Source organism: Cyprinus carpio, chromosome B14, assembly GCF_018340385.1.
Source record: "Cyprinus carpio isolate SPL01 chromosome B14, ASM1834038v1, whole genome shotgun sequence".
Lineage (NCBI taxonomy): Eukaryota > Metazoa > Chordata > Actinopteri > Cypriniformes > Cyprinidae > Cyprinus > Cyprinus carpio.
In genome coordinates this window covers 22,811,556-22,836,076 of record NC_056610.1, presented here as the reverse complement: position 1 = coordinate 22,836,076, position 24,521 = coordinate 22,811,556, and the positions used below count along the sequence as shown (strand labels likewise).

Below are 24,521 nucleotides of genomic sequence, written 5' to 3'. Positions count from 1 at the left end.
GCATATGACGCGTCTCCGCTGTTGGTTGTAATATTGGTGACGTAAATCCACACTTTGCTGAAGAAGTGTTAGCAAACTCTTGAGCAGCAACAACAGTACCATGTACTCAGCCATTGATGTGTATGTTTGTTCGCACTTGCCTTTGAAATAGACACGTACTACGCATACGCATGACGTCACCGTTTTTAAAGATTCCCGTATTGGGTGCTTACACAGAAACGATAACGGTGGCATTTTAAAAAACTTGCACTTTGAAACCCCAAAACGCTGTTGTTGTGTAAACGAACAGGCGAGTTTTTGGCTGAAAACGTCGTGTAAATGGCCCCTTAGTAAAACACTAATCAAATCAAAAATTCCTTGTTCACTCCTACTGCATTCCAGTATGTCTTTGATCCACGTCCAGTTAATCCTATTTCCGTCATATCTTTTATGAAGATCGTCCATTAAATTTCATATTTTGTGCAATACACCAGAACGTGTTCTACATTCTCAGGTATTTGGCACTGATCACAAAGTCCTGTTGACATGAAAAACAAACCGCGGCAACACCCACATGAAAAAATACTAATATGTGTAGTAATTTATAGTAAATACTATAGTGTTTATGAACCATACTATAATAAAGTGCATTAACATGTTGTTAACGAATGCTACAGCATACTGTAGTATTAACTATAGTGAACTGATAAACTGTAATAAATACTGTAGCATACTTAAGTTTTTACTACAATAAACCAGTGTAGTGTACTGTAGTATAATATACCCTATAGTTGTAGAACACTTAGTAAAGTATTGGGTTAAGTAATTTGTTTATATTACTATAGTTGTTATATTACTACAGCAAATTAATTCAAGTACTTTACTATAGTATGGTTCAGAAACGCTACAGTATTTATTTACTAAAAATTACTATAGTATTTTTCATGTAAAAAAGCGGGAAAACCGCGGACTTGGCAACACTGCACCCGTTGAGCTCACACTGCGGTGGGCGTGGTTACGTTTACATGACATCATCCGTCCTCACCACCGCCGCCGCCATTTATATTTCACCGCCATTTTACGTCAACCCAGCAGAGATCGGTTGCGAAGATGACCCAGATGGAAAATCAACTGTGCAAGCTGTTTGTCGGCGGCCTCAACGTCCAGACCACCGATGACGGGCTGCGGAATCATTTCGAGCAATACGGAGCGCTCACGGACTGCGTGGTCGTGCAGAACCAGCAGCTGAAGCGCTCGCGCTGCTTCGGTTTCGTGACGTACTCGAGCCCCGAGGAGGCGGACTCGGCCATGGCGGCCCGCCCGCACATTCTGGACGGCAACAACGTCGAGCTGAAGCGGGCCGTGGCCCGGGAGGACGCGGGGAGGCCAGAGGCACTCGCGAAGGTGAAGAAGATATTCATCGGCGGGCTTAAAGACGACATCGAGGAGGATCACCTGCTCGACTGCTTCTCGCAGTTCGGCGCGGTGGAGAAGGCGGAGGTGATCACGGACAAAGAGACCGGCAAGAAGCGGGGCTTCGGCTTCGTGTATTTCGAGGACAACGACTCGGCCGATAAAGCCGTGGTGCTCAAGTACCACGTCATTAACGGGCATAAAGTGGAGGTGAAGAAAGCCCTGACCAAACAGGAGATGCAGGCCGCGGGGAGTCGCGGTGGTCGTGGTGGCCGCGGAAGGGGGATGGGGAGACCGCAGAACGGCTACGGCGGGCGCGGCGGAGGATACGGTAACTACAGCGGCGGAGGCGGCGGGTATGGAGGCAATGACGGCTACGGCGGAGGCTACGGAGGCGGGTATGGGGGAGGCTACGGGGACCAAATGGAGGGCTACGGCGGTGGTAACGGCTACAATGACTTTGGCAGCGGCTATGGCCAGCAGTCCTCTGGTTATGGCCCAATGAAAGGTAATTACTCGGGCAGAAGCAGCGCTCCTTACTCCCGAGGAGGAGGTGGTGGTGGTGGTTACGGCAGGGGGGGTTACGGAGGCTCGTATTAGGAGCGTATATTAGATCTCACATTAAGAGCAGCTCCTTCCCCAGCCCACATCACAGTTTCGACCACACATTATCCTCAGCTGATAGCCAGATTGAGCCCCTTTAATGTGGCACGGCATTGACTGAAACAACTTTATCCAGTCTAGCAGCTCACAGGTAGGGCTCGCCTATCCGACTTTACTCAACATCTTACAGCTACTACTACACATCCCTTTGCTCCTGTCCCTGAAGTACTAGGGATTGTGTTTTTTTTTTTTTTTTCGGCAAGACATAGGACTACTACTCTGGATCTCTACTTATTATAAGACTGGCCAGTGGTGTCCGGGGCAGGCTACTTGTTCGCGAAACTGTTACTCACGTTTTTTGTGCTTTGGGGTTAAGTTAAGAGTAGTATTTCTGCTTGTTAATTAGTGTATGCATGCGTTTTCCTCCTTTTAGTATATGTATTGTATTTTTATTGTCTATTTTCTTCTTTTCAATACATTATAGGGTTGCAAAACGATTAATCGCGTTCAAAATAAACGTTTGTTTACCTGTTTGTGTACTGTGTATATCTATGTATATATAAATACACACACGTATACATCAAGGAAAATGTTAGATTTATATATAGATATACTTTATAAAATACAAAGTATACATGTATACATCCATAAGTGTGTGTACACAAAGATTTATTTTGTACGCGATTAATCGTTTTGCAGCCCTGCATTTAAAGCTGGTTTTGATTGAGAGCCAATCGCAGTGAGCCCCTGTAGAGATTCAAAATTTCATTGGCTGGCAGCAGGCCTGATTTGCATATCACGTGATCTGTTGAGTGCGTCAGTACCTGAAGTAAAAATCCCATTCATTTTCTTCATAGGACGAGACCTACTGTGAGCTATGAGGTTAATTGATGTTATATGCATTTGTCGAAGCCACCAGTGGGCATTGTTTTAACTAATTTTGCCAATATGTTGAAAATAACCATGATTCTTAAATAAAACATGTAAGTGCCCACCCACTCCCATGAAGCATGCCGCATGATGTAATATTTTGTATATATTTGCTTATTTTGCATTAAATGTAAAGTTTTGTTTCTATATACACACTCAAGATCTTAAATCGGTAATTCGCAATGCTTCTTGGGATTGCAGTCCTTTTCATTGTGTACCCATTTTGTTTCAAATACTTTTTTTTTTTTTTTCCCGCTTAAAATCAAACGCAAAGACGATTGAGGGAATTATAACTCTTTACTTTTTAAAAATGAATGGGATAAATACTACAGAAAATCAACGCAGCTGAAAAAGCGCACCGTTGAACTCAATTTGCAGCCGAGTCTGCCGCCAACCAATGAAAGATTGAACTTTTCTTAAATTAGCATCGATGGCAACTAGAAGCCGTTCGTCCTGACATAAGAAACCAATTTCTTTGGCGTCTCAAAAACGTAGCAACCTAAAGAACTAGTTTCAGCCTCAAATGTTCAGGCTCACTAAAATAACCCTCAACTTCCATTAATATAGTGACTAACGTGTGTCTCCTCCCAATTAGTGTCATTTGTTAAATAGTTCAAGCACATTATGAAAATATTGTCATTGGTGTTACAACACGAACCCTTCCGTTGGGTCTCTGAAGACCGATCTGAGTTGTTTTTCTACAGTTTAATCATTTAGTAAAGGACTTAAATGCTCTTGTCTTATTGTATTACTGCTTCAACGGAATAACCTATTGAATATTGTTTATTTCAGATACAACTGAACTGTATGTATTTCTGATAATAAAAGTCATTATTCCGTAACCATTATGGTTTATGGCCAGCTGAGATTTATTGGGTCGCATATAAGACTCGTGTAGCGATTCTATCTTTCCATCTAGGTAAGACTAAAACTGGAGGCATTGGCTCTAGTGCTGCATATTAATGACATTTCTTTGCATCAGACGTGGGGATGTCCGTATTTTCCCAACCATATGTTGTCTTAATTCTTCAAATATGTTTAGAGCTTTGTTCCAATACTTTTAGCGATCAAATAAGACGGATCTATACCTTAGCTGTGTCCACTACTACGTCATTGGATTCTCCAGGGCTACTCCAGAGATGTAGAAACCCAGCTGAAAATCCATAGGATAAACGCACCAGGTTTGTAGCAATGCTTTATACACCAGACATTACATCGGGTGTGTCTTTAACATACTTCGGATCCACCTGGAACGAAATCAGGTATTTGTGAGTGGTTAACGTAAAAAGCGTGCATGCAACTTTATTTCAGCATTTCCTAAAATCTAGTAGTGAGTAGCGTTAACTGGCGGTGACCATGTAACATGGAGGGAAAAGTGGAAATTAGTACATGCTCTGTAGTTGAATGTGGTGATTGTGGTCTATGTAGTTATGTTTTAATCCAATATTTTAGCCGATTTCCAGTTTAAGGTCAAACCGGATGAACGGAGCTTATAGTTCCTGTATACTTGACGCATTAGTTCCAGATATTAATGACATCAAATGCAAAGGAGATCAGCATTAATTAAGCAAGGTTTGTGCTTTCAGTTATTTACCTTACATCTTATCAATCCCCCTCCCCTCCTCATCTCGGTGTTTTGCTCGTGTTTTGTCCTACATTTCTGGCAGTCTTAAGAGGGCGGTGGGTTGTGTTGATAATCGAGAGAGACTAGTGAAAATGCAACTGTACAACCTCTTGGCATTGGCCTTTTCAAAAGTGCTGTCATTTTAAAAGCACACCTCCTAAACAGACCCTTCTTGAAGGCACAGTGTGTAAATCTGAAGGGGTTGTGTAGCTAGGCATGTCTCAGGACACCGCTTGTCGACCTGACGCTTACGTGCATCTGCATCTGTCTTCTTTTTCCACAGAGAGAATGCAATGGAAGGACTTAAATAAAATCTCACTTCTAAGCGCGGCCGCTGGATGAACCTCTGCTGCGGCTGTGAATCCGGTTGCTCTGAAAGATGAAGAAAACTCCAGTGAGTTTGGGTTTTAAATCAGTGTTATACAGTAACTCATCCCAATTGTGTTTACAGAATTTCCTTTTCTCCGTCTTTGCTTTCTAGTAGAGTTTGCGTTGAGCGCATATGCCAGATTCCCGTGGATCTCCGAGAGGCAGAAGCCCGTGGTAAGATTTTGTATGTTAAGCCCTGACAATGAACGTCTTGCGTTTCAGTGATTTGGAATCAAAATATTTAGTTTACATGTAGGGCTTAAGCGACAATTAATCCACTTACGGTATTCTAGGTGCTTAAGATGTGTTTTCTTTCTTTCTACAGGTTATCTTAAGGGTTTTTCCATTGTTTTATGTCAATGTATAGTTGACGTGAGGCTTAATACTATAGAAAAGCAATAAAAGATTTTCAATTAGTGTTTTTTAGCTTATAATTATCTAAAAATATGGCGTGCATTTGTTTCAAACAATGGTAAAAGGCTATTCAAAACATCATTTAATGTAAATTGCAATAATCATAATTTAATAATCGTAATTACTATTTCAAAGGAAGAATTGACGATTACGATTTACACTCTCTTTTTAAGTTTACCTTGGTTTGTCAAGCATCATGGTCTTTTTGTGGGCCTAATCACTGAGATCACCTTCACTTGCTCACGTGGCTGGAAAATGTGTCTTCTGTTTGTTTTTGTGTTTTATAAAGATCACGTACAAGAGCAGGGAAACGAAACATCAATATATTCCCACAAAGAACAATCATAGAAATAAGGACAGAAAACAGATATTCTGGATTTGTGTGTGTCAAGTTATGGTATTATCTATACAAAAAAAGCATCGTTTTAGAAAAGTTGTCATAATGCATTAAAAATTTGGCATTCTTTTTGTTATTTTTGAAAAAGGGGAAAAACAAAGGAGATTCAAGCCATTTTTGCATTCAATATAAGAAAATTAACAACATATTCATCAGATAATAGCTTTGGATTTTCATAATAAAAAACACATCTTTGAGGATTAAGGTATGGGTCACGTGTGTAAGGTTCAAAACGGGTGCTTAAATCAACCCATAATGTGTTGGTGATACAACAATCAAAAAACAAATGGGCAGCGGTTACCTCAACAAAATCTCAAAATGAGCAAGACTCCTCAACATCACAATCTTTAGAAATGGACAGATTAATGGGATTTTATATTGAATCTCCTTAACCTTGTTAGATATACAGAATTTACTTGGCAAAAGCTAGGCCTTTCTCCAAGTTATATTGGTTATAAAGAAACTCTTTTAGGGGGAATCTTTCTCTTTGTCTGAAAAACATTTAGCGAATATGTCTGTTAATGCATTTCGATACCACCCAAACGTAAAGCCGGATAAACACTGGCGCCTTTTCTGAATTGAAGGTGATTTTTGATTCACTGGGTAAAGCCTACTGGGATGGCTCTTGTCAAGGTATTAGATGTGTCTTCTGTTTGTTTTTACAGATCTGGTGCCGAGATGATGCTGTGATAATGGTACTTGGAGGACGACTGCATTCGGTTCCTGGATTGGAGTTGAATCTAATGCATGATGGGAAATTGCACATGAACACGAATAAACAATGCAATGAATGTCTGATGAATTCAATAAAAAATATTAAGTGGATAACATTTGAGTCTGTTGTTAATGTTTGAATGCATCAAGTGGTGTTACACAGGATGGAAAAAGGATAAACAATGAGTAACATTTACATTGTAACACAATAAGTGATTGACTTTAGTAAGAGACACAGAAGCATGTTCTGAAAAGTGACCGATGCTGTCACTGTTGCTAGGCGACGCGCTGATGATGATGATGGTGGAGGACCGTTACGACGTTCTCGGATGTAAACGTGAGCGAGCCCCGCGATAGCTGCGAGCTGCTAACCACTCAGGTAAACAACAACCCCGTCCACCTCATGAGAGACAGCACTAAGCACGAAACAACCCGATGAAAACGTTCAGCACTCGACCGGAGGCTTTAAACGAACGCACACGCCAATAAACGGAATGCCTGAGACTTTCAAAACCTGCCGAAAATGATGTAGCAAGCTAACTTTAGCCGTCTGCCTAGCGCGATCTGCTCAAACATGGACTGTGACGGGTAAGTGTGTGCTGTGAGGGGGACAAAAAAGATGTAGTTAACTAAAAACGTGTCTTTGTTTGGTAAAGAGGAAACCGACGTGACTACTAATGGATAAAGCTGTCATTTGAACCGTAAAACTAACTAGAGAACGCATTCTGACTTGCTGTTAGTACTATTTGTAGCGGCTAAATTGCTAGCGGTATTCACTTAAAGTCTTTATTTTAACATATATATATTTATATATATATTATATCACATATATACCATATATTATATATATATATATATATATATATATATATATATATATATATATATATATATATATATATATATATGATCGTAAAGTATGTGAAATAATGCTGTATTAGAAGGCCAGCAGTGCAGGAGACATTCAAAAGAATCTCTTGCTAATCATTTTGTGCTAAAACTGATTCCCGATCGATGCTCTGTGACTTCTTCATCCAGTATAATCCAATTTGTAGATGCAGACCTGTCATGTAAAACTAGTATGAATTAGTTTGTGTTTAGAGCATTACGGCTGAAACATTTAACATGTTTTAATTCAATAGTTTTTAAATGTTATTAAACATTTTAGTTGCAAATATCTCTGATTCATTCATTAGGTTTGGAGTCCCTTGTCCTCTGCCCAGTTTGGATTCCCAGGAAGATGCCAGAGACCCAGGGCTGCACTCCTTCAGTCACACACACATGAGGAAAGCCTTCAGGCTCATGAATGACTTGAGAAGGTTGGTGAACTGATGCACCTTAGCCTTCAGGTAGACACTATAGACACTGATGAAGACACACCCCCCCTTACATTTTGAGGTGAACTGATATGGAATAGAGATTTAATTTTAAAATCTAAACAAATAAATACAATATCACCCAATTCTTTATGAAAAGTACAAGTATATCCAACTTTATCCGCATACATGACGTATACTTACATAGGGTGATATGTACTATATAGCATTATTATATAACTATAAGGCATTAAGAGATATTATAAACATTAAAAAAACATGATTTTCTGTACCACCATACAATTAAATCTGACTTGATCTGAAGTTAATTAATTATATTTCTGGCCTGCGTTCTCCAAAAGCATCGGACGTCTAAGTAGATCATTGAGATTTGTTGGCACCGATGGTTTCTATGATCTCTGAGGGCTTATTGTACTTTTGGGGAAACACTGCTCGTCTAGATCTTTATTTTTTATTTCTAATCACAGTCGGAGGATGCTTTGTGACGTTCTGCTGGTGGCGGGTGAAGTGGAGGTGCCGGCACACAGAGTGGTTTTAGCGTCCTGCAGTCCTTACTTCTGCGCCATGTTCACAGGTACCACATCACATCCTGATGCTTTTCTTACACTGATGGGAGCCACATGTTCCTCGTGGCACTTGATTTAGACCTATAATTATGACTTCTAATTAAAAAAACGTAAGAAAACCCTGTCATCATTTACTCAATGTCATGTCGTTCCAAACTGAAAACACAAAAGAAGATATTTTGAAGAATGTTGGAGGCCAAACAGACCAAAAAATGAACCAAAAGAAAAAATACTGTGATTTTCAAAATATTTTCTGTGCTTCACAGAAAGTAAAACAGGTTTGGAACAACATGAGGACGAGTAAATGACAGAATTGAGGATAGACCATCTAATTATTTGCAGCAGCTTGAGTGATGGTACATATAAATAAAGAGAGAGAGAGAAATTATTTCTTCCTTTTTAAGTCTCATTTTAACAGTTTTTAAAGGGTTAGTTCACCCAAATATTAAAATTATGTCATTAATGACTCACCCTCATGTCGTTCCAAACCCGTAAGACCTCCGTTCATCTTCAGAACACAGTTTAAGATATTTTTGATTTAGTCCGAGAGCTTTCTGACCCTCCATTGAGAATGTATGTATGGTATACTGTCCACGTCCAGAAAGTTAATAAAAACATCATCAGAGTAGTCCATGTGACATCAGAGGGTCCGTTAGAATTTATTGAAGCATCGAAAATACATTTTGGTCCAAAAATAACACAAATTACGGGTCTGTTGTGAGTGCGACTGCTGTGACTGCTGACGTACGAACACGCTCACAACAGACCCGGAAGAGAAGAAAATCCTCAATAAAGTCGTAATTTTTGTTATTTTTGGACCGAAATGTATTTTCGATGCTTCAATAAATTCTAACTGACCCTCTGATGTCACATGGACTACTTTGATGATGTTTTTATTACCTTTCTGGACGTGGACAGTATACCGTACATACATTTTCAATGGAGGGACAGAAAGCTCTCGGACTAAATCTAAAATATCTTAAACTGTGTTCTGAAAATAAACGGAGGTCTCACGGGTTTGGAACGACATGAGGGTGAGTCATTTAATGACATAATATTAATATTTGTGTGAACTAACCCTTTAAGAGTTTGTGTGTCTCATTCTGTGTTGTGCTTGATGTGTCCAGGGGACATGAGTGAAAGCAAGGCTCATCATGTGGAGATCAGGGATGTTGATGGACAGACGCTCTTGAAGCTGGTGGATTATATTTACACTGCCGAGATCGAAGTGTCTGAGGATAATGTTCAGGTAATGTACTTTTGACGACTGTACCGTTTCAAACATAACTAATGAGTAGCTCTTTGTGTAAAGGCTGTTTGCGCTCCCTGGCTCTGGAGAGCTGGGGCTCTGTTATGAGTGCTGAGAGGCAGGGTATTTCCTCTCATTATGAGCAGAGCTGGAGAGGAAGTTTTCTGGGATGTGCACTTTGCCCTTTGTGTTGGAGCTGTGACGTTCTGTTGTTTGTATGTGGGGTTTTGGTTGGATGTACAGAAGACAGCGGTGGGGAACAGATGATCTGAGAAGCTTCATGCCTTCATATGCAGGAGCAGCATGAAGTGGCCTAGTTTTCGTCTGGACAGGATGGACAGATGCTCTGGTGGGGGTAGCGGTTGTTTATGGCTTAGAGGTTCCTTGGGGATTTTAACAATGCCATTCAGTGCAGTGATTCACATTACCCTGTAGGCCATTTCCATTCCTTTTCTAGGAAGAAAGTGCAGATGTGTTTTTCTGTATTAGTCTTGTTTTTCCCTGAGGCTTTTTCTTGTATGCTAAGTAGCCAATGCTGGGTTAAATTCATTAATGTTCCTAATTCATCATTTTACAGTTGAGGTGATGAAAATAGCTTTTTGCTACAATGATCTATTAATATTCCAGTCTCTTAAAATTAATGTTTTATTTAAAATGATGAGCAATAATAATATTTAAAGTGAAATGTAATTCATTTTAGTTTCCTTACTAAAATCATCACTGATAAAAGAGAAGAAAAAATATGTCTGTAATGAGTATGTACAGTACTGTCAAAGGTTTAAGTCAGTAAGATTTTTTCATTTGAAGAAATTAATATTTTTATGTATCAAGAATGCATTATATTGATCTAAAGTAACAGTAAAGATATTTTACATGTTGTGCTTTTGAACTTACTAATAATCAAAGAATCATGAAAAAAAAAAAATCATGGTTTCCACAAAAATGTTAGGCAGCACAACTGTTTTTAACATTGATAATAATAAGAAATTTTTCTTTAGCAGCAAATCAGCATATTATACTGATTTCTGAAGATCATGTGACACTGAAGACTGGAGTAATGATGCTGAAATCACAGAAATAAATTACATATATATTGAAAATATTACAAATATTACAAAAAAAATGTAAATATTATATTAAAACAGAAAACAGTTATTTTAAATTGGAATATCGCACAATATTGCTGTTTTTACAGTATTTGTAATCAAATAAATGCATCCTTGGTGAGCATAAGAGACTTATTTAAAAAAAAAAAACATTAAAATATCTTTTTGACTGGTAGTGCATGTATATGTATTATATTGTTAGAGATAATGCACAATTCTTTTGCTATATATATATATAGCATCAGATTGTAGCAAAAATATATAGATATATGTATAAAAAAAAACAAGTCATAAATATATAGATCATTGTAGCAAAAAATCTATTTTCATAGTCATCATGAGTCCGGTCTGCAGGCTGCCTGCCTGGTTTCCTCATCTTTAGTGTCTGTGTGTGTGTGTGATGAGTTTTCATCTCTTTGTGATACTCCTGCTGTGTCCAGGTGTTGCTCCCAGCTGCCAGCCTGCTGCAGCTGATGGATGTTCGACAGGTTTGCTGCGACTTCCTGCAGACGCAGCTTCATTCCACCAACTGCCTGGGCATCCGAGCGTTCGCTGACCTTCACGCCTGCACAGGACTGCTCAGCCAGGCCCACGCTTACGCCGGTGAGCTCTCTTCTTGCTTGAGTCATTTGGGATAGGAAAAAGCTAGTCGATTAAGCGGCCCACCAATATGTGTTTTTATGCTCATATACAGCTTTTTGAGCACGTTTGCTTGTTTCAAGCAGAGCAGCACTTCACAGACGTGATGGTGGGTGAGGAGTTCATGGCCCTCTCCTTGCAGCAGGTGTGCAGTCTGATCTCCAGTGACAAACTCACCGTGTCCACTGAAGAGAAGGTAACACTACCAAGTTTATTGTCCCAGTTGTATCTTTTCTATTGTGCTTCTCTGTTTTTACATGCACATGCTGGTGTGACGCTGAAGGAGAGGACGAGCCATCTGTCTGTCTCACTGCATTAGCTGCTGTCTCCAGTCTGCGCTCACACATACACTTGATGGCAGCTGTCATCTGTCAGATGAGCAGCGACACACAGGCAGTGGAGGACGGTGGCCTGGTTTGCTGTGGCTGTGAGCTGCATTCATACAATATATATAATAGACTTTGTTCTCGTCTGTTACACCCCCAGGTGTTTGAAGCCATGATCGCCTGGATAAAGCACGATAAAGAGGCCCGTCTTGAGCACATGCCTAAACTCATGCAACATGTCCGACTGCCCCTGCTATCCAGAGATTACCTGGTTCAGGTATGACTGCGCACAGTTTCATAATGAGTTCTCAGGATGTAATGGTGCACCCCATGCTGGCTGAAAATAGATACAAATGTGACGATTCAAGTGGGTTGAGATGTTAAACGAATCGTGATACGGTTGGGTTTTTATGAATGCATCTCTGAGGGGAACTGACTGTTTTCAGAAAAGTTTAGGCCTTGTCCACACTAAAATGTTATCTTTGTCTCTCCGTTTTGGCTTCCGTCCACACTGAGACTGCTTTTTTGTCAAGCTTTTTGAAAACGCTCTCCAAAGCGGATAAACTTGAAAACGCCGTTTTTGCGTTGTAGTGTGGACTGTGAAAACAGAGGCTTTTAAAAACAATAATGCATGTTTAGTCCTGTGAAATTGTACCAATAGATATCTATGTTTTTACACACTATTGCTACAGATGTGTTACTTTGTACACTCTTCATATCACAGTCCTGCACAGGCGACAGAAATCTTATTCGCGATTGCTGTTTGTGGCAAAACATGAGACATACAATCATGAGCGACAGTGTCAGTGAATGGTGAGATATTTTTTCTAAATAAATGATCCTGCCAGAAGAATTGCATGAAAACGTATCATGTCTGTTCTGTCTGTATCGTGACAGTGAGCTTTTTTGAGGCTTCATGTATAAAGCGAATTTAACGTTTTCTGTTTCAATGTGAATGAGAAACTTTTGGAAAACGTTTGAAAACGCTAGTGTGGATGTGGAGCGTTTTAAAATTTTCAGATGTATCCGGATTAATGTAGACGTAGCCTTATGATGCATCCCAGTTTGCATACTATCTGTCCTAAATAGTACTCTACATTTAGATTTAGTATGTCCCAAATCGTAGTATGTCCCAAATCGTAGTATGTCAAAATGAGTATTCCAAAGATACTCGATTGGTTTACTACTTTCAGGTAGAAAAGTGCAGATCTGTGGACACTCTAATGGCTTATATTGCTCACAACACATTGCATGGTGGACGCGGATTCGATTAGAACTACAAACACGCATAAAAAGTGTTAAAAAACTACAAACATGGCGGATATGCAAGACCAACGGACAGGTAGAGAAAGGGGTTTGAGTGGTAAATAATCAATAACTAACCTGTTGTCAAAATATTTATTTAATGTTATCCATGTTATATTTCATCTGCAGCAACACTGTGAACTTTAATAATGATGCATTTCGTCATTAACTTTTAAATGCATTATGCAAACATAAAAAGAGAGTTCTCTGCATGATTGACCCGAGACTGAAAGAACAACGTGCCTCTTTATTTCTCTCCAATACGGTAGGAAATTTAACAAAATATGCAGTGGTTCCTCTAATTTTAAATGGAAAGAGCACAGACAAAGTCTTAGTTTGTTTATATGAAGAGAGTAGTTTTATTTGTATTATTGATTTGATTTGGGATTTGTTTTAAAATTTCAGTTTAGTTTTATTTGACATATTTCAGTTTCACAAAGAAACGTGCAGCATTTTGTCTGTTAAATAATAAAAGGACACCTCATTAATAATTTGTCTTAAATCTCATTTTGTTAAGAAAATCGTATTGTGAAATCAGTATCACATTGAGTTGAGTGACTTGTTACATCACTAGCGATTTCTCAGTATTTGTTGTGATTTCTATTGTGATTTTATTCAAGCGTTATTTTTAAGATTTATATGTGTGTTTGTACAGATTGTAGAGGAGGAGCCCTTAATAAAAAACAACAACACTTGTAAGGACTTTCTCATCGAGGCGATGAAGTACCACCTTTTACCTGCAGACCAGCGGCACCTTATAAAGACTGACAGAACCAGACCACGCACACCAGTCAGTTTGCCGAAGGTATTAATATAATCGCTTCAAACTTACAGTTCTAGTGAAGTTTGGGTGTAATTACTAGTCCTTTATTATCACTAGTTTTCTGAATGATTCACCAAGTCTGATTCAAACTGTAACTCACAAGTTAGCTTGAGGTTGCTGTTAAAAACTGTATATATCAAGACTGGTTACCTGTATAACTGCGAATGGGAAAAAGGGCAACACGCTTGCATGTTCAAAATAGCTGAAAATATGGATGCAGAGTGAAATGACTTCCAGCCTTTTAATTAACAGACTACTAGAGCAATCATGGCTGATAGTAAGACATTGTGCAAACGCAATAGAAAACCAAACTGGACGCAGGGACAGCTGTTACTTCCTGCACAACTTGTACATGATAAGAAGGACAGTTAAATTAACAATTCAGAAGACCAGGGCTGGGTTTCCCAAAAGCATCGTAAGCTTAAGTACATTGTAGACCCACTAAAACCAACGGAGCTAAGATCAACTTAGGCTTACGATGCTTCTGGGAAACGCAGCCCTGGATGATTTTGACTCAGATAGATTGATTTTTGTTGTGAATCTGACAGGTGATGATGGTTGTAGGGGGTCAGGCGCCTAAAGCCATCCGCAGCGTGGAGTGCTATGACTTTCAAGAGGACCGCTGGTACCAGGTGGCCGACCTACCCTCCAGACGCTGTCGAGCAGGTTCTCTGTTCTTTCCCTCATCTCTAAATGGCTGCACGATTAATCCAATGTGATTGTCATGTGCATCTTTCAGTGAAGCATGGTTCTGTGATCAATAGTAAATCTCCATCTGAAGGCCAGAGGGCGCTCTTGTGCAGAAACTCCAAATGTGTGCGGCATGAGAAAGATAATGCACATTGTTCCAGGGTTGTTTCTAGAAGTGATAGCGCTGCGGCCGGAAACTAACAATGAAGCTGTAACTCACTGACAAGCTACGCAAAACCGCATTCATAATCGTTATGAAAATGATGAATACGTTCTGTGATTATTGAGCTTGTCAATAAACTGCGACTCTGTGTAGTAAATACTGCTCCATCTGAAAGCGCTTCTGTATAGCATCGAGTTTTTGAAAAAGCAACATGCGTCAAACATGAGAAGTATATATGAACCTCTTGTGTGTGTCGTAGGTGTGGTGTACATGGCTGGTAAGGTGTATGCGGTGGGGGGATTTAACGGCTCGCTGCGCGTGCGGACGGTGGACGTGTATGATGGGCTGAAGGACCAGTGGAGCTCTGTTCCCAGCATGCAAGAGCGCCGCAGCACTTTAGGAGCAGCTGTGCTGGGGGACCTGCTGTACGCTGTCGGGGGCTTTGACGGGAGTACAGGTATATATGGAAGTAAAATAATGCCAAATGTTTTTGAATTAAAAAAGCTTGTTGAATTACAATAATTGAAAAAATATGCATTGCATTAACCGTACTTGCATATTAATGCATTGAATTTTTAAGTCTTGCATTATTATGGGCTGAAATTCAACATAATTGTAAATTTCAGCCCTGAATATTTCAATTAAAAACATTTCAAACAGATTTTTATAATCAAAAATTCAAAAATCCATATTCACTTTTCAGATTTTACTTCCAAAATATTCGATCTGTTTAAAAATACAACCTATAATATTCAACAAACAAGTTTCAGTCCATTTTATTTCGCTTTACAAATTCGCTTCCACAAATTCAGTGGTTCAAATTCGACAGTAAATTCAACGTTTCACATCCGGGAACAGCAGGAAAATCAGTAGATTACCGAGCATAATCTCATCTGCTGTAAATCGTCTTCACCAGCAGGAGGTGTAAGCGCATCTTGACAAGCATCAAAGCAATAGAGACGAGAGGCCTTCATAAAACGTCATTTGTCGAAATGGACAGAGCGGTGAGTACAAGTTATGATTTTATTGATCAGTATACTGTATTTTCTTCACCAATATTAAGATTAAGACCCAAATCATTGTTTACTCAAGTGTCTAAGTGATTCATCTTTACCCCGAGTACACAAGCTGTTTTTTTTTACTGCAAAGGTGATGTGATCAATATAAATCCAGAATTCTCTTGCCTTTGGTTTTTTTTATTTTTTTTTAGTAAAACCACTATAATACGCTGAAATAGAGAGTGTATTGTTTGATTATGCCACTAATGACAAGATACTAAATAGCACCATTTTTTATTTAGCACCATTAAATACAACCCAGTCGCAATTCTAAAGTAAAATCTGCCGCTTGTAAATTTAAAAAGTTACATTTCTACCACTATATCAGTTAATCTCTGTCTTTTAATTAAATAGGACTTGTCTCTGCTATGTCCAGGTAAGGGCTTCGTTTCTCAAAAGCATCGTAGGTCTAAGTAGATCGTAGAACCAATGTCACAGTGTTTCCCGCAGCCTTACACTCTATTCGTGGCGGCAGGACGCACTTTAATAGCGGGAGAGGTAGCGGTTTCTCCGGTGACGGCTGTAAAGCAGCGCTGAGCTCACAAACGCTGCCTTATCAAGCATTACACGCAAAATGAAATAAAAATGAAATCGAACATTTTCTAAACATAGTCGGTTTTCCTTCTGAAATACAGTGATGAAAAACACCCGCTCTGCTTTTTGATTTTGAAACGTGCAGTGTTCATGTTTATTTAATTAAGTCGAAGTGCTGAGATCAAGGCACCTTTTGTCACTTTCAAGAAAGAGCTGATGGGTCTTCTATGAGTCAGGGTATAAACAGGTATTGCATTTTTTTTTTTTCAAACATTTTTATTAAATGGCAACACGTACATTGTGATAAAAATTGTGATTTTTTTTTTTTGATCTCAGCACTTCAATGTCTCCCTTGTGAAACAAACACGACATGGATCGAAGATGGAAAGTAGCTTAACAAAATATTACGTGATCATAGATATCAAATTTTTAATGTAGATTACAGGACTGTCTTTCTAAAAAAAAAAAAGCATCGTGAGTGGACAGGGTTTCCCACACATTGATTTATTTGTGGCGGGCCGTCACAATATCAAAACAGTCCGCCACAAATAGATTTTCCAAAAGGCTTTGACTTAATTAAATAAACATAAACACTGCACGTTTCAAAATCAAAAAGCAGAGCGGGTGTTTTTCATCACTGTATTTCAGAAGGAAACCGACTATGTTTAGAAAATGTTCGATTTCATTTTTATTTCATTTTGCGTGTGATGCTTGATAAGGCAGCGTTTGTGAGCTCAGCGCTGCTTTACAGCCGTAACCGGAGAACCGCTACCCTCTCCCGTTATTAAAGTGCGTCCTGCCGCCACGAATAGAGTGTAAGGCTGCGGGAAACACTGTGACATTGGTTCTACGATCTACTTAGACCTACGATGCTTTTGAGAAACGAAGCCCTTACCTGGACATAGCAGAGACAAGTCCTATTTAATTAAAAGATGGAGATTAACTGATATAGTGGTAGAAATGTAACTTTTTTAATTTACAAGCGGCAGATTTACTTTAGAATTGCGACTGGGTTGTATTTAATGGTGCTATATAAAAAATGGTGCTATTTAGTATCTTGTCATTAGTGGCATAATCAAACAATACACTATCTATTTCAGCGTATTATAGTGGTTTTACTAAAATAAAAAAATAAAAAACAAAGGCAAGAGAATTCTGGATTTATATTGATCACATCACCTTTGCAGTAAAAAAAAACAGCTTGTGTACTCGGGGTAAAGATTAATCACTTAGACACTTGAGTAAACAATGATTTGGGTCTTAATCTTAATTTTCCGCATATAGATATTTTTTGATTATCAATAAAATCATAACTTGTACTCACCGCTCTGTCCATTTCGACAAATGACGTTTTATGAAGGCCCTCTCGTCTCTATTGCTTTGATGCTTGTCAAGATGCGCTTACACCTCCTGCTGGTGAAGACGATTTTACAGCAGATGAGATTATGCTCGGTAATCTACTGATTTTCCTGCTGTTCCCGGATGTGAAACGTTGAATTTACTGTCGAATTTGAACCACTGAATTTGTGGAAGCGAATTTGTAAAGCGAAATAAAATGGACTGAAACTTGTTTGTTGAATATTATAGGTTGGTATTTTTAAACAGATCGAATATTTTGGAAGTGAAATCTGAAAGGTGAATATGGATTTTTTGAATTTTTGATTATAAAAAAATCTGTTTGAAATGTTTTTAATTGAAATATTCAGGGCTGAAATTTACAATTATGTTGAATTTCAGCCCATAATAATGCAAGACTTAAAAATTCAATACATTAATATGCAAGTACGGTTAATGCAATGCATATTTTTTCAATTATTGTAATTCAACAAGCTTTTTTAATTCAAAAACATTTGGCATTATTTTACTTCCATAGGTATACCCTTGAAAAATTAATTTCAGGATGTATTCGTTCCAAAGTTTGGGATCAGTAAGATTTATTTTGAAAAAAAAAAAAAAAACTCTTATTTAGCAAAAATGCTAAATAAACATTTTGACAAAGTTATCTGAAATTAAAATATTTCACTATATATTTCACTTTGGTGAACGAGAGACTAAATAAATAAAATAATCGCACCAACCCTGCATTTTTGAACAGTAGCGTAGCGTATATTCTGAGTGGACTGTATGTGTACAGATGACTCTGCCTGGTTTAAGCACACGCACAAGCAGCGTCATCATTAGCCCTGTTTGACTGACGTTTGGCTGATGAATATCTCTCTGTAGGTCTGTCGTCAGTGGAGGCGTACAACCCCAAGGCTAATGAGTGGATGTTTGTGGCTCCCATGAACACCAGGCGCAGCAGTGTTGGGGTGGGAGTGGTCAGCGGTGAGCATTTTGAGTTCATGTGTGTTGAGCAATCAACGTATGCTCAGTGTATTGAGGTTTAAATGCAGACACGTTCATGAAATTAAGCATGCAACAATAAAAGGTATTAGGTGGCATGATTTTACAATAGTGAATTAACATTTCACAATATCTTACGAAATCCGTTTTATTTTTTCCTAAATTCCATTTTATTTTTTTCCAAATTCTTTTTTTTTTTCGTTTTAATTTTTCTGGATTCTTTTTTTTTTCCGTTTTAATTTTTCTTGACTCCTTTTGAATAGTTAAATAAAATTTTATTAAACAAAAAGCATATCTAATTTATTACAATCATGAAACTTATACATTTTCACATTAATTTATTAAATGTTCAACAAAAATGACATGTTTAGGGCCCTATGAAATTTTTTTTTTCCACCATATTTTTTATTGTTACCAAATTCTGTATTTTAGCATGTCTAATTATTTGAATGCATAAAACAAATAAATATATATATATTTTTTTTCTTAAAGTAGCCCTGTGATTTTTGTTTTTCCTCAGAAATTCTATGTTGTGTATTTAAATTTTTCTGGTTATCAAATGAAGTCATAAAACATTAATTTCATTTATCTTTTAATTATTGAAAATTAAGCAAATGTAATTTTTTGGCAGACAAAGGGGGATTTACTATTAAAATTAAAACAGAGAAGAAATGTTGTGATTATTCCTTAAAAATTAATGTTTGTTTCATTTTAGTAGTAGTAATAGTAGTAGTAGTAGGCTATGTGGTTCTACTGAAAAACAGTAATAGGCACAATGTCTTCAAATCAAACCGGACTTTTATTTTTTGCGTTTTCCACATCGCAGAAATCATAGGGCCCTACCTTTTGGCTGTTGTTGTTACATATTACAATCTATACATGTAGATTGCTTGTGTAGTGATTTCATCTAGTGTGTCTGATGCTTGTTACAGGAAAGCTTTACGCTGTCGGAGGTTATGACGGAGCGTCCCGGCAGTGTTTGAGTACTGTAGAGGAGTATAACCCGGTCAGTAATAAGTGGTGCTATGTGGCGGACATGAGCACTAGACGCAGTGGAGCTGGTTGGTTCCTTTTTGAACATGATTTGAATGTGCACTGGGCTCACTTCTTGCGGTCTCCGTGCATTCACTGGCTGTGATGTGATGTGTGTTCGTGCAGGTGTCGGAGTGCTCAGCGGACAGCTGTATGCTGCTGGTGGACATGACGGTCCTCTGGTGAGGAAGAGTGTGGAGGTCTATGATCCTGCCACTAATACCTGGAGACAGGTGTGTGACATGAACATGTGCCGAAGGAACGCAGGTGAGACTAATGATAAATAACTGAAAACAAGATTTTCCAGTTTCAAAATGCATAAAACTGCAGACTATTCTGGGTCACTTTTGACCCAGTGACACATAAGGTTAAAACAGCCAAGGGGTCAGCACAAACCATATTATATCTGATTAATAGCTTCTCATTAAAAGAGTGAATGTGAAACATTTCAAAGTTCTGCAAGCTGCAGTATTATTACTATGCATACTACTTTTTAATAATTAAGGACTTCTTTTAAATTTCAAATTATGAATAAATTTTTTTTTATAAATATTCATGAGATTGTTAATGTATTAATATATTGTTTTATGAATTTATAGAGTTAGCAGTATGAAATTAATCAATTATTAAGTTAAATTCCTTACATAAAACTCATGACTGCTTAAAAACAGTCCAAATTTATGAAATCTGCATATTAAATTTCTAACAAAATAACATCAAAACAACATAAATATTACTCTAGAATGTTTCAAACTAAATAGATTAATTTTACTTGCATTAACGGGAACATTTGTAATGAAAAACATGATCAGAGTTTCATGCTGCAGGGTTTGATCAGTAGGTGGCAGCAGAATGGACTTCTTCTTCAAACCTGTTCTTTGTCAGGTTTAGATTATTTGGTCATTGGTGTTTTGCTTTACACCGTTTTGGGCAGTAGTTAATTTGATAACGTTTATTTGTCTGTTCACATTTATATTCATGTTTATTAAAAAAAGTTCTAGAAGTTTGTGTGAGATAAAGGAAAGTATTTTTTAGGCAAATCTAACTAAGAATTAACTGTTTAGAAATCTAGAAAATTGAATGATGTGTGTTTTGATAGTCTATTCCGAGTTCAAAATGACCTGAATGCATTATAAGGGCTAAAGAAATCAAATATGTGTGTTTTTTTATATATATGTGTGTATGTGTGGCACTGGAGCAGTTTTGAGTTTTTGGGTTTTTTTTGTATATTTATAGCAAAAAACATTGTATGGGTCAAAATTATAGATTTTTCTTTTAAGCCAAAAATCATTAGGATATTAAGTAAAGATCATGTTCAATGAAGATATTTTGAAAATTTCCTACTGTAAATATATCAAAACTTAATTTTTGATTAGTAATATGCATTGCTTAATTTGGACAACTTTAAAGATGATTTTCTCAATATTTAGATTTTTTTGCTCCCTCAGATTCCAGATTTTCAAATAGTTGTATCTCAGCCAAATATTGTCTGCTTTATTCAGCTTTCAGATGATGTATAAATCTCAATTTCGAAAAATTGACACTTACACGACTGGTTTTGTTATCCAGGGTCACATATTTATATGAAAACAATGTCCACAAGGGTTCATTTCAAACACTGGATCTGTTTCAAGACCTTTAAAATCATAGTTTATAAAAGGAGAACTGAGTGAAGTGTGTTTGTCTCTAGGAGTGTGTGCCATAAACGGTTTGCTGTATGTGATCGGAGGAGACGACGGCTCGTGTAACCTGTCCTCTGTGGAGTACTACGACCCTGCTGCTGATAAATGGAGTCTCATCCCCACCAACATGAGCAACGGACGCAGCTACGCAGGTCTGCTCCACTCTCACAACCTCAGTGTCCACCGAAGGCTGTTCACACATACAGTCTGTTTTATAAGAACACTTAAAGTGAACCAGACAGAAGTGATCTGTCCTTGTAGTGGACTCAAAAGAGAACCCGGTTCTTTTCTTAGTCCTCTTCAGCACTGAAGTGATGGCAGACCTTTCTTGTTCACACAGCTTCATAAGAACTCAGAGCCCAGCTTCTGTGCAGCAACACGAAAGTTTTATTAATGTAATAGCTTTGATACTGAATCGCTACATTATATTTCTCAGCAACTAGGGGATGAGTTGATGTTTTTAATTTTTTGAAGTAACGAAACTGACTGTTTGAATGTTTGGAGGAAGAGAAGCTTTGATACTTTTATCTCTTGATAATTAATTAAAATCAATGCTATAATTCATGTATTCAAATAAACGTGATAATGCACTAATTCATCTGATTTTTTATACATTTGTTTAGTTTATTTACTTTTGAAAAATATAACAAGATTGAAACGTCTGAAATAACATTGATTAATAATAATAATAAAACATACAGAAAAATAATTAGAAATAATGAGTTCAGCGTCATGCATTACTGTAATGTTGCTCCATAAAAAGCATACCGGACCTCATCGCTTTCACAAATCACGAGGAAATCGAACCACAAACAGACCCACAAACGCTTTTGGGTCCTTTTAGGGGGGTCTGAGGTCACGTTTGTTCACATATGAGTGAAAACACCCTAAAACTAAACTAAACTGCTCTCTTGTCTGTTTCAGGGGTGTCAGTTATTGACAAGCCATCATGACTAAAAGTTCTGGGCAGCGGGTCTCTTCAGATCTGTCGAGGACTGAGCTGTGACAGACAGACGCTGATTTGAGACAGGTGCTAGAAACTCTTCATCTGAAAGCCTGGCTGCCTCACACACACACACACACACACACACCAAGCCCTGACCTCTCCCCGTCTCCAGAAAGTGCCGTTTAGCCCTGTTATAAACAGAGAGGCCATGAGGTCAGCCAGTATAGTGTGTATTAAATGAGACCCGTCTATAATCTGCCAGGACAGAGAACGTATGGGACGCCTGCATGAGCTGGTGCAGGTGAAGATTGAGCCAACAGAGGCCTCTCTGCCTGCTTTACTACTGACTGACAACGCTCTGAACAAACACTCGCATGGCGGGAACAGTTCTTATGATGTCAGAACACTAATGCAGGTCACACCCTTTAAAGCGGATCAGGACTGGATATCCTCTGGTTACAGTGTTACTTCATGTTTATATGAAAAGTATCATAAGTTGTTTTAACCAGCTGCTTTCGTGCCATATAGTATTGAGGATGTTAAACTGCTAAACCGATCATGGAAATCTCACAGGGTAAAGGTATGCTCACGTTAGCCAAATTTCAGCTTGAGTCCATTGTGAAGAGCACGTCGATTCCTGTTGAAATGACTGGAATTCGCTTGTGACCACACCAGCTAATGTGCCAAATGTAACTCATAACTCATATGGATAATGCTGTATGTTGGTTACTTGTACATGATGCAGTTTGGTGTGCAATCGTCCATGTTGGACACACAGAGTCTGTCTTTGATCATGATAACTCCCTCTATAGACGCAGTCACTGAAATAGCACTGGCTTGGTGTCTCTTTGGTTAAATCATCTTATTGAGTAGAGCTGGTTCATGTCAAATATACCATTTATCCTGTTCTTTTCTGACTGGGTCATCTGCTACAGAACTGGACTGTTTTATTTTAATTTAAAAATATTAAGCTTTCTTAAAATTCTTTTTCTCTTTATTGGGTTATAGGACCTGTAAAGACCATTCCTGTTTACAATACTGATCATTGTGAAATGAAAACGAACTATTAACAAAACACTGCCAACATTCCCAGCTCAATTCTCACAAGTAGATCTTTCTTTTTAATTTGGATATATACTGATCTGAAAGTCATACTATGCAGTAAAACATCGTTTTTGTTGCCTGGTGTAACTGCTGAACCACGAATGTGGGTTGTGAACAAGGTATTTATGTATTTCTAAACAAAATGTATTAATAAATGAAGCTTTGTTAAGAGAGTTAGACTGCTGTGTGTGGTGACTGCCAGTCTGTGAGCTGTCACCGGAGGGCAGCAGTCAGTCATGCATTCACAAGATGAAAGTGAAAATAATCTTAAACAGGTGATTACAGATTTGCATTAAATTTGCATTAAGGTCAAATGTTGAACAAGCAGATTTTAAGCCTATACGGTATATTAAGATGATTTATTCTGTAAATGAGCCAAACTTGTGTTTTATTAGCCACTGCTGGTAAACTAGAAGAATAACACTGTGTCCCAAATGACATACTATACACTATTAAGCACTTATGTTATGCACTATGCACTCAGTCTAGTCTAGTGTATGGACTTAATAAGTTTATGCAGTATTGAAGTCTGATAGTTCATCCATCTCCGTTATAAATGGAAAGCTGTGACAGCTGAATGCAATAAGTTTCCAACATTAAACTTAATTTTTTTTTTTTTTTTGGTTTATTTATTGTTTTTTAGCGACTCCGGTGGCAGTTAAAAGGTTCACCCAAAAGTGAAGATATGCTGTTAATTTTCTCACCCTCCAGCCATCCAAGATGTAGGTGACCTTTTTCTTCACTAGAACAGCAAATAGTATTTTTAGCTGAAACCGTGGTCCTTGGTGATTCATAGAATTCAAGTCAGCAACTGCCCGGGTTTAAGAATAAAAAAGCATATCAGTGAACATGAAATTAATACCTGTGGCTCCTTATGATATACTGAGGTCTTCTGATGTGAAACAATCGGTCTGTGCAAGAAACACTGAACATTATTTACATTAACTTGTAACCTGTCACGTTAATCCAGAGCCGCAGGCAGCGGGGAAATCTGATTCTTCTCGATTTAAACCAAATCATTTCATAAAAATTCCTGAAAGTTCTGTCGCTGTGTATTTGACAAATCTTCACATTTTGGTAAAAACATCCTATCACTGCATTCGGATGCAATGTAATGATTGGACAAACATTGTATGGTCCTGAAGCTTCCACAGATTTTAATAATTTGATTGCTA

The 24,521-nt window shown here is 38.0% G+C and overlaps 2 protein-coding genes across 2 annotated transcripts; both read left to right on the top strand.

Moving 5' to 3' along the window:
• The first annotated feature begins 1,018 nt into the window (after positions 1–1,018).
• LOC122139650 (heterogeneous nuclear ribonucleoprotein A0-like) lies at positions 1,019–3,767 on the top strand. Its single transcript, XM_042738629.1, has one exon. It carries the CDS (start codon positions 1,090–1,092, stop codon positions 1,990–1,992), a length of 903 nt encoding a protein of 300 aa, XP_042594563.1. The 5' UTR covers positions 1,019–1,089; the 3' UTR covers positions 1,993–3,767.
• Positions 3,768–6,701: 2,934 nt separating this feature from the next.
• Positions 6,702–23,519, top strand: LOC109112072 (kelch-like protein 3). Its single transcript, XM_042738628.1, has 15 exons — positions 6,702–7,031; positions 7,640–7,762; positions 8,248–8,354; positions 9,474–9,595; positions 11,142–11,304; positions 11,427–11,536; positions 11,827–11,943; positions 13,627–13,776; positions 14,343–14,460; positions 14,907–15,104; positions 18,463–18,564; positions 19,515–19,643; positions 19,741–19,881; positions 21,305–21,448; positions 22,221–23,519. Exons 1-15 carry the CDS (start codon positions 7,018–7,020, stop codon positions 22,247–22,249), a joined length of 1,767 nt encoding a protein of 588 aa, XP_042594562.1. The 5' UTR covers positions 6,702–7,017; the 3' UTR covers positions 22,250–23,519.
• The last annotated feature ends 1,002 nt before the right edge of the window (positions 23,520–24,521 follow it).

Bases quoted from the DNA above. Each gene is read 5' to 3' on its own strand.
- LOC122139650 (XM_042738629.1), top strand. From the start codon at position 1,090: ATGACCCAGATGGAAAATCAACTGTGCAAGCTGTTTGTCGGCGGCCTC.
- LOC109112072 (XM_042738628.1), top strand. The intron at 11,537-11,826 runs GTAACACTACCA...TTACACCCCCAG, and splicing joins CCGTGTCCACTGAAGAGAAG to GTGTTTGAAGCCATGATCGC. The intron at 19,644-19,740 runs GTTGGTTCCTTT...GTGTTCGTGCAG, and splicing joins CACTAGACGCAGTGGAGCTG to GTGTCGGAGTGCTCAGCGGA.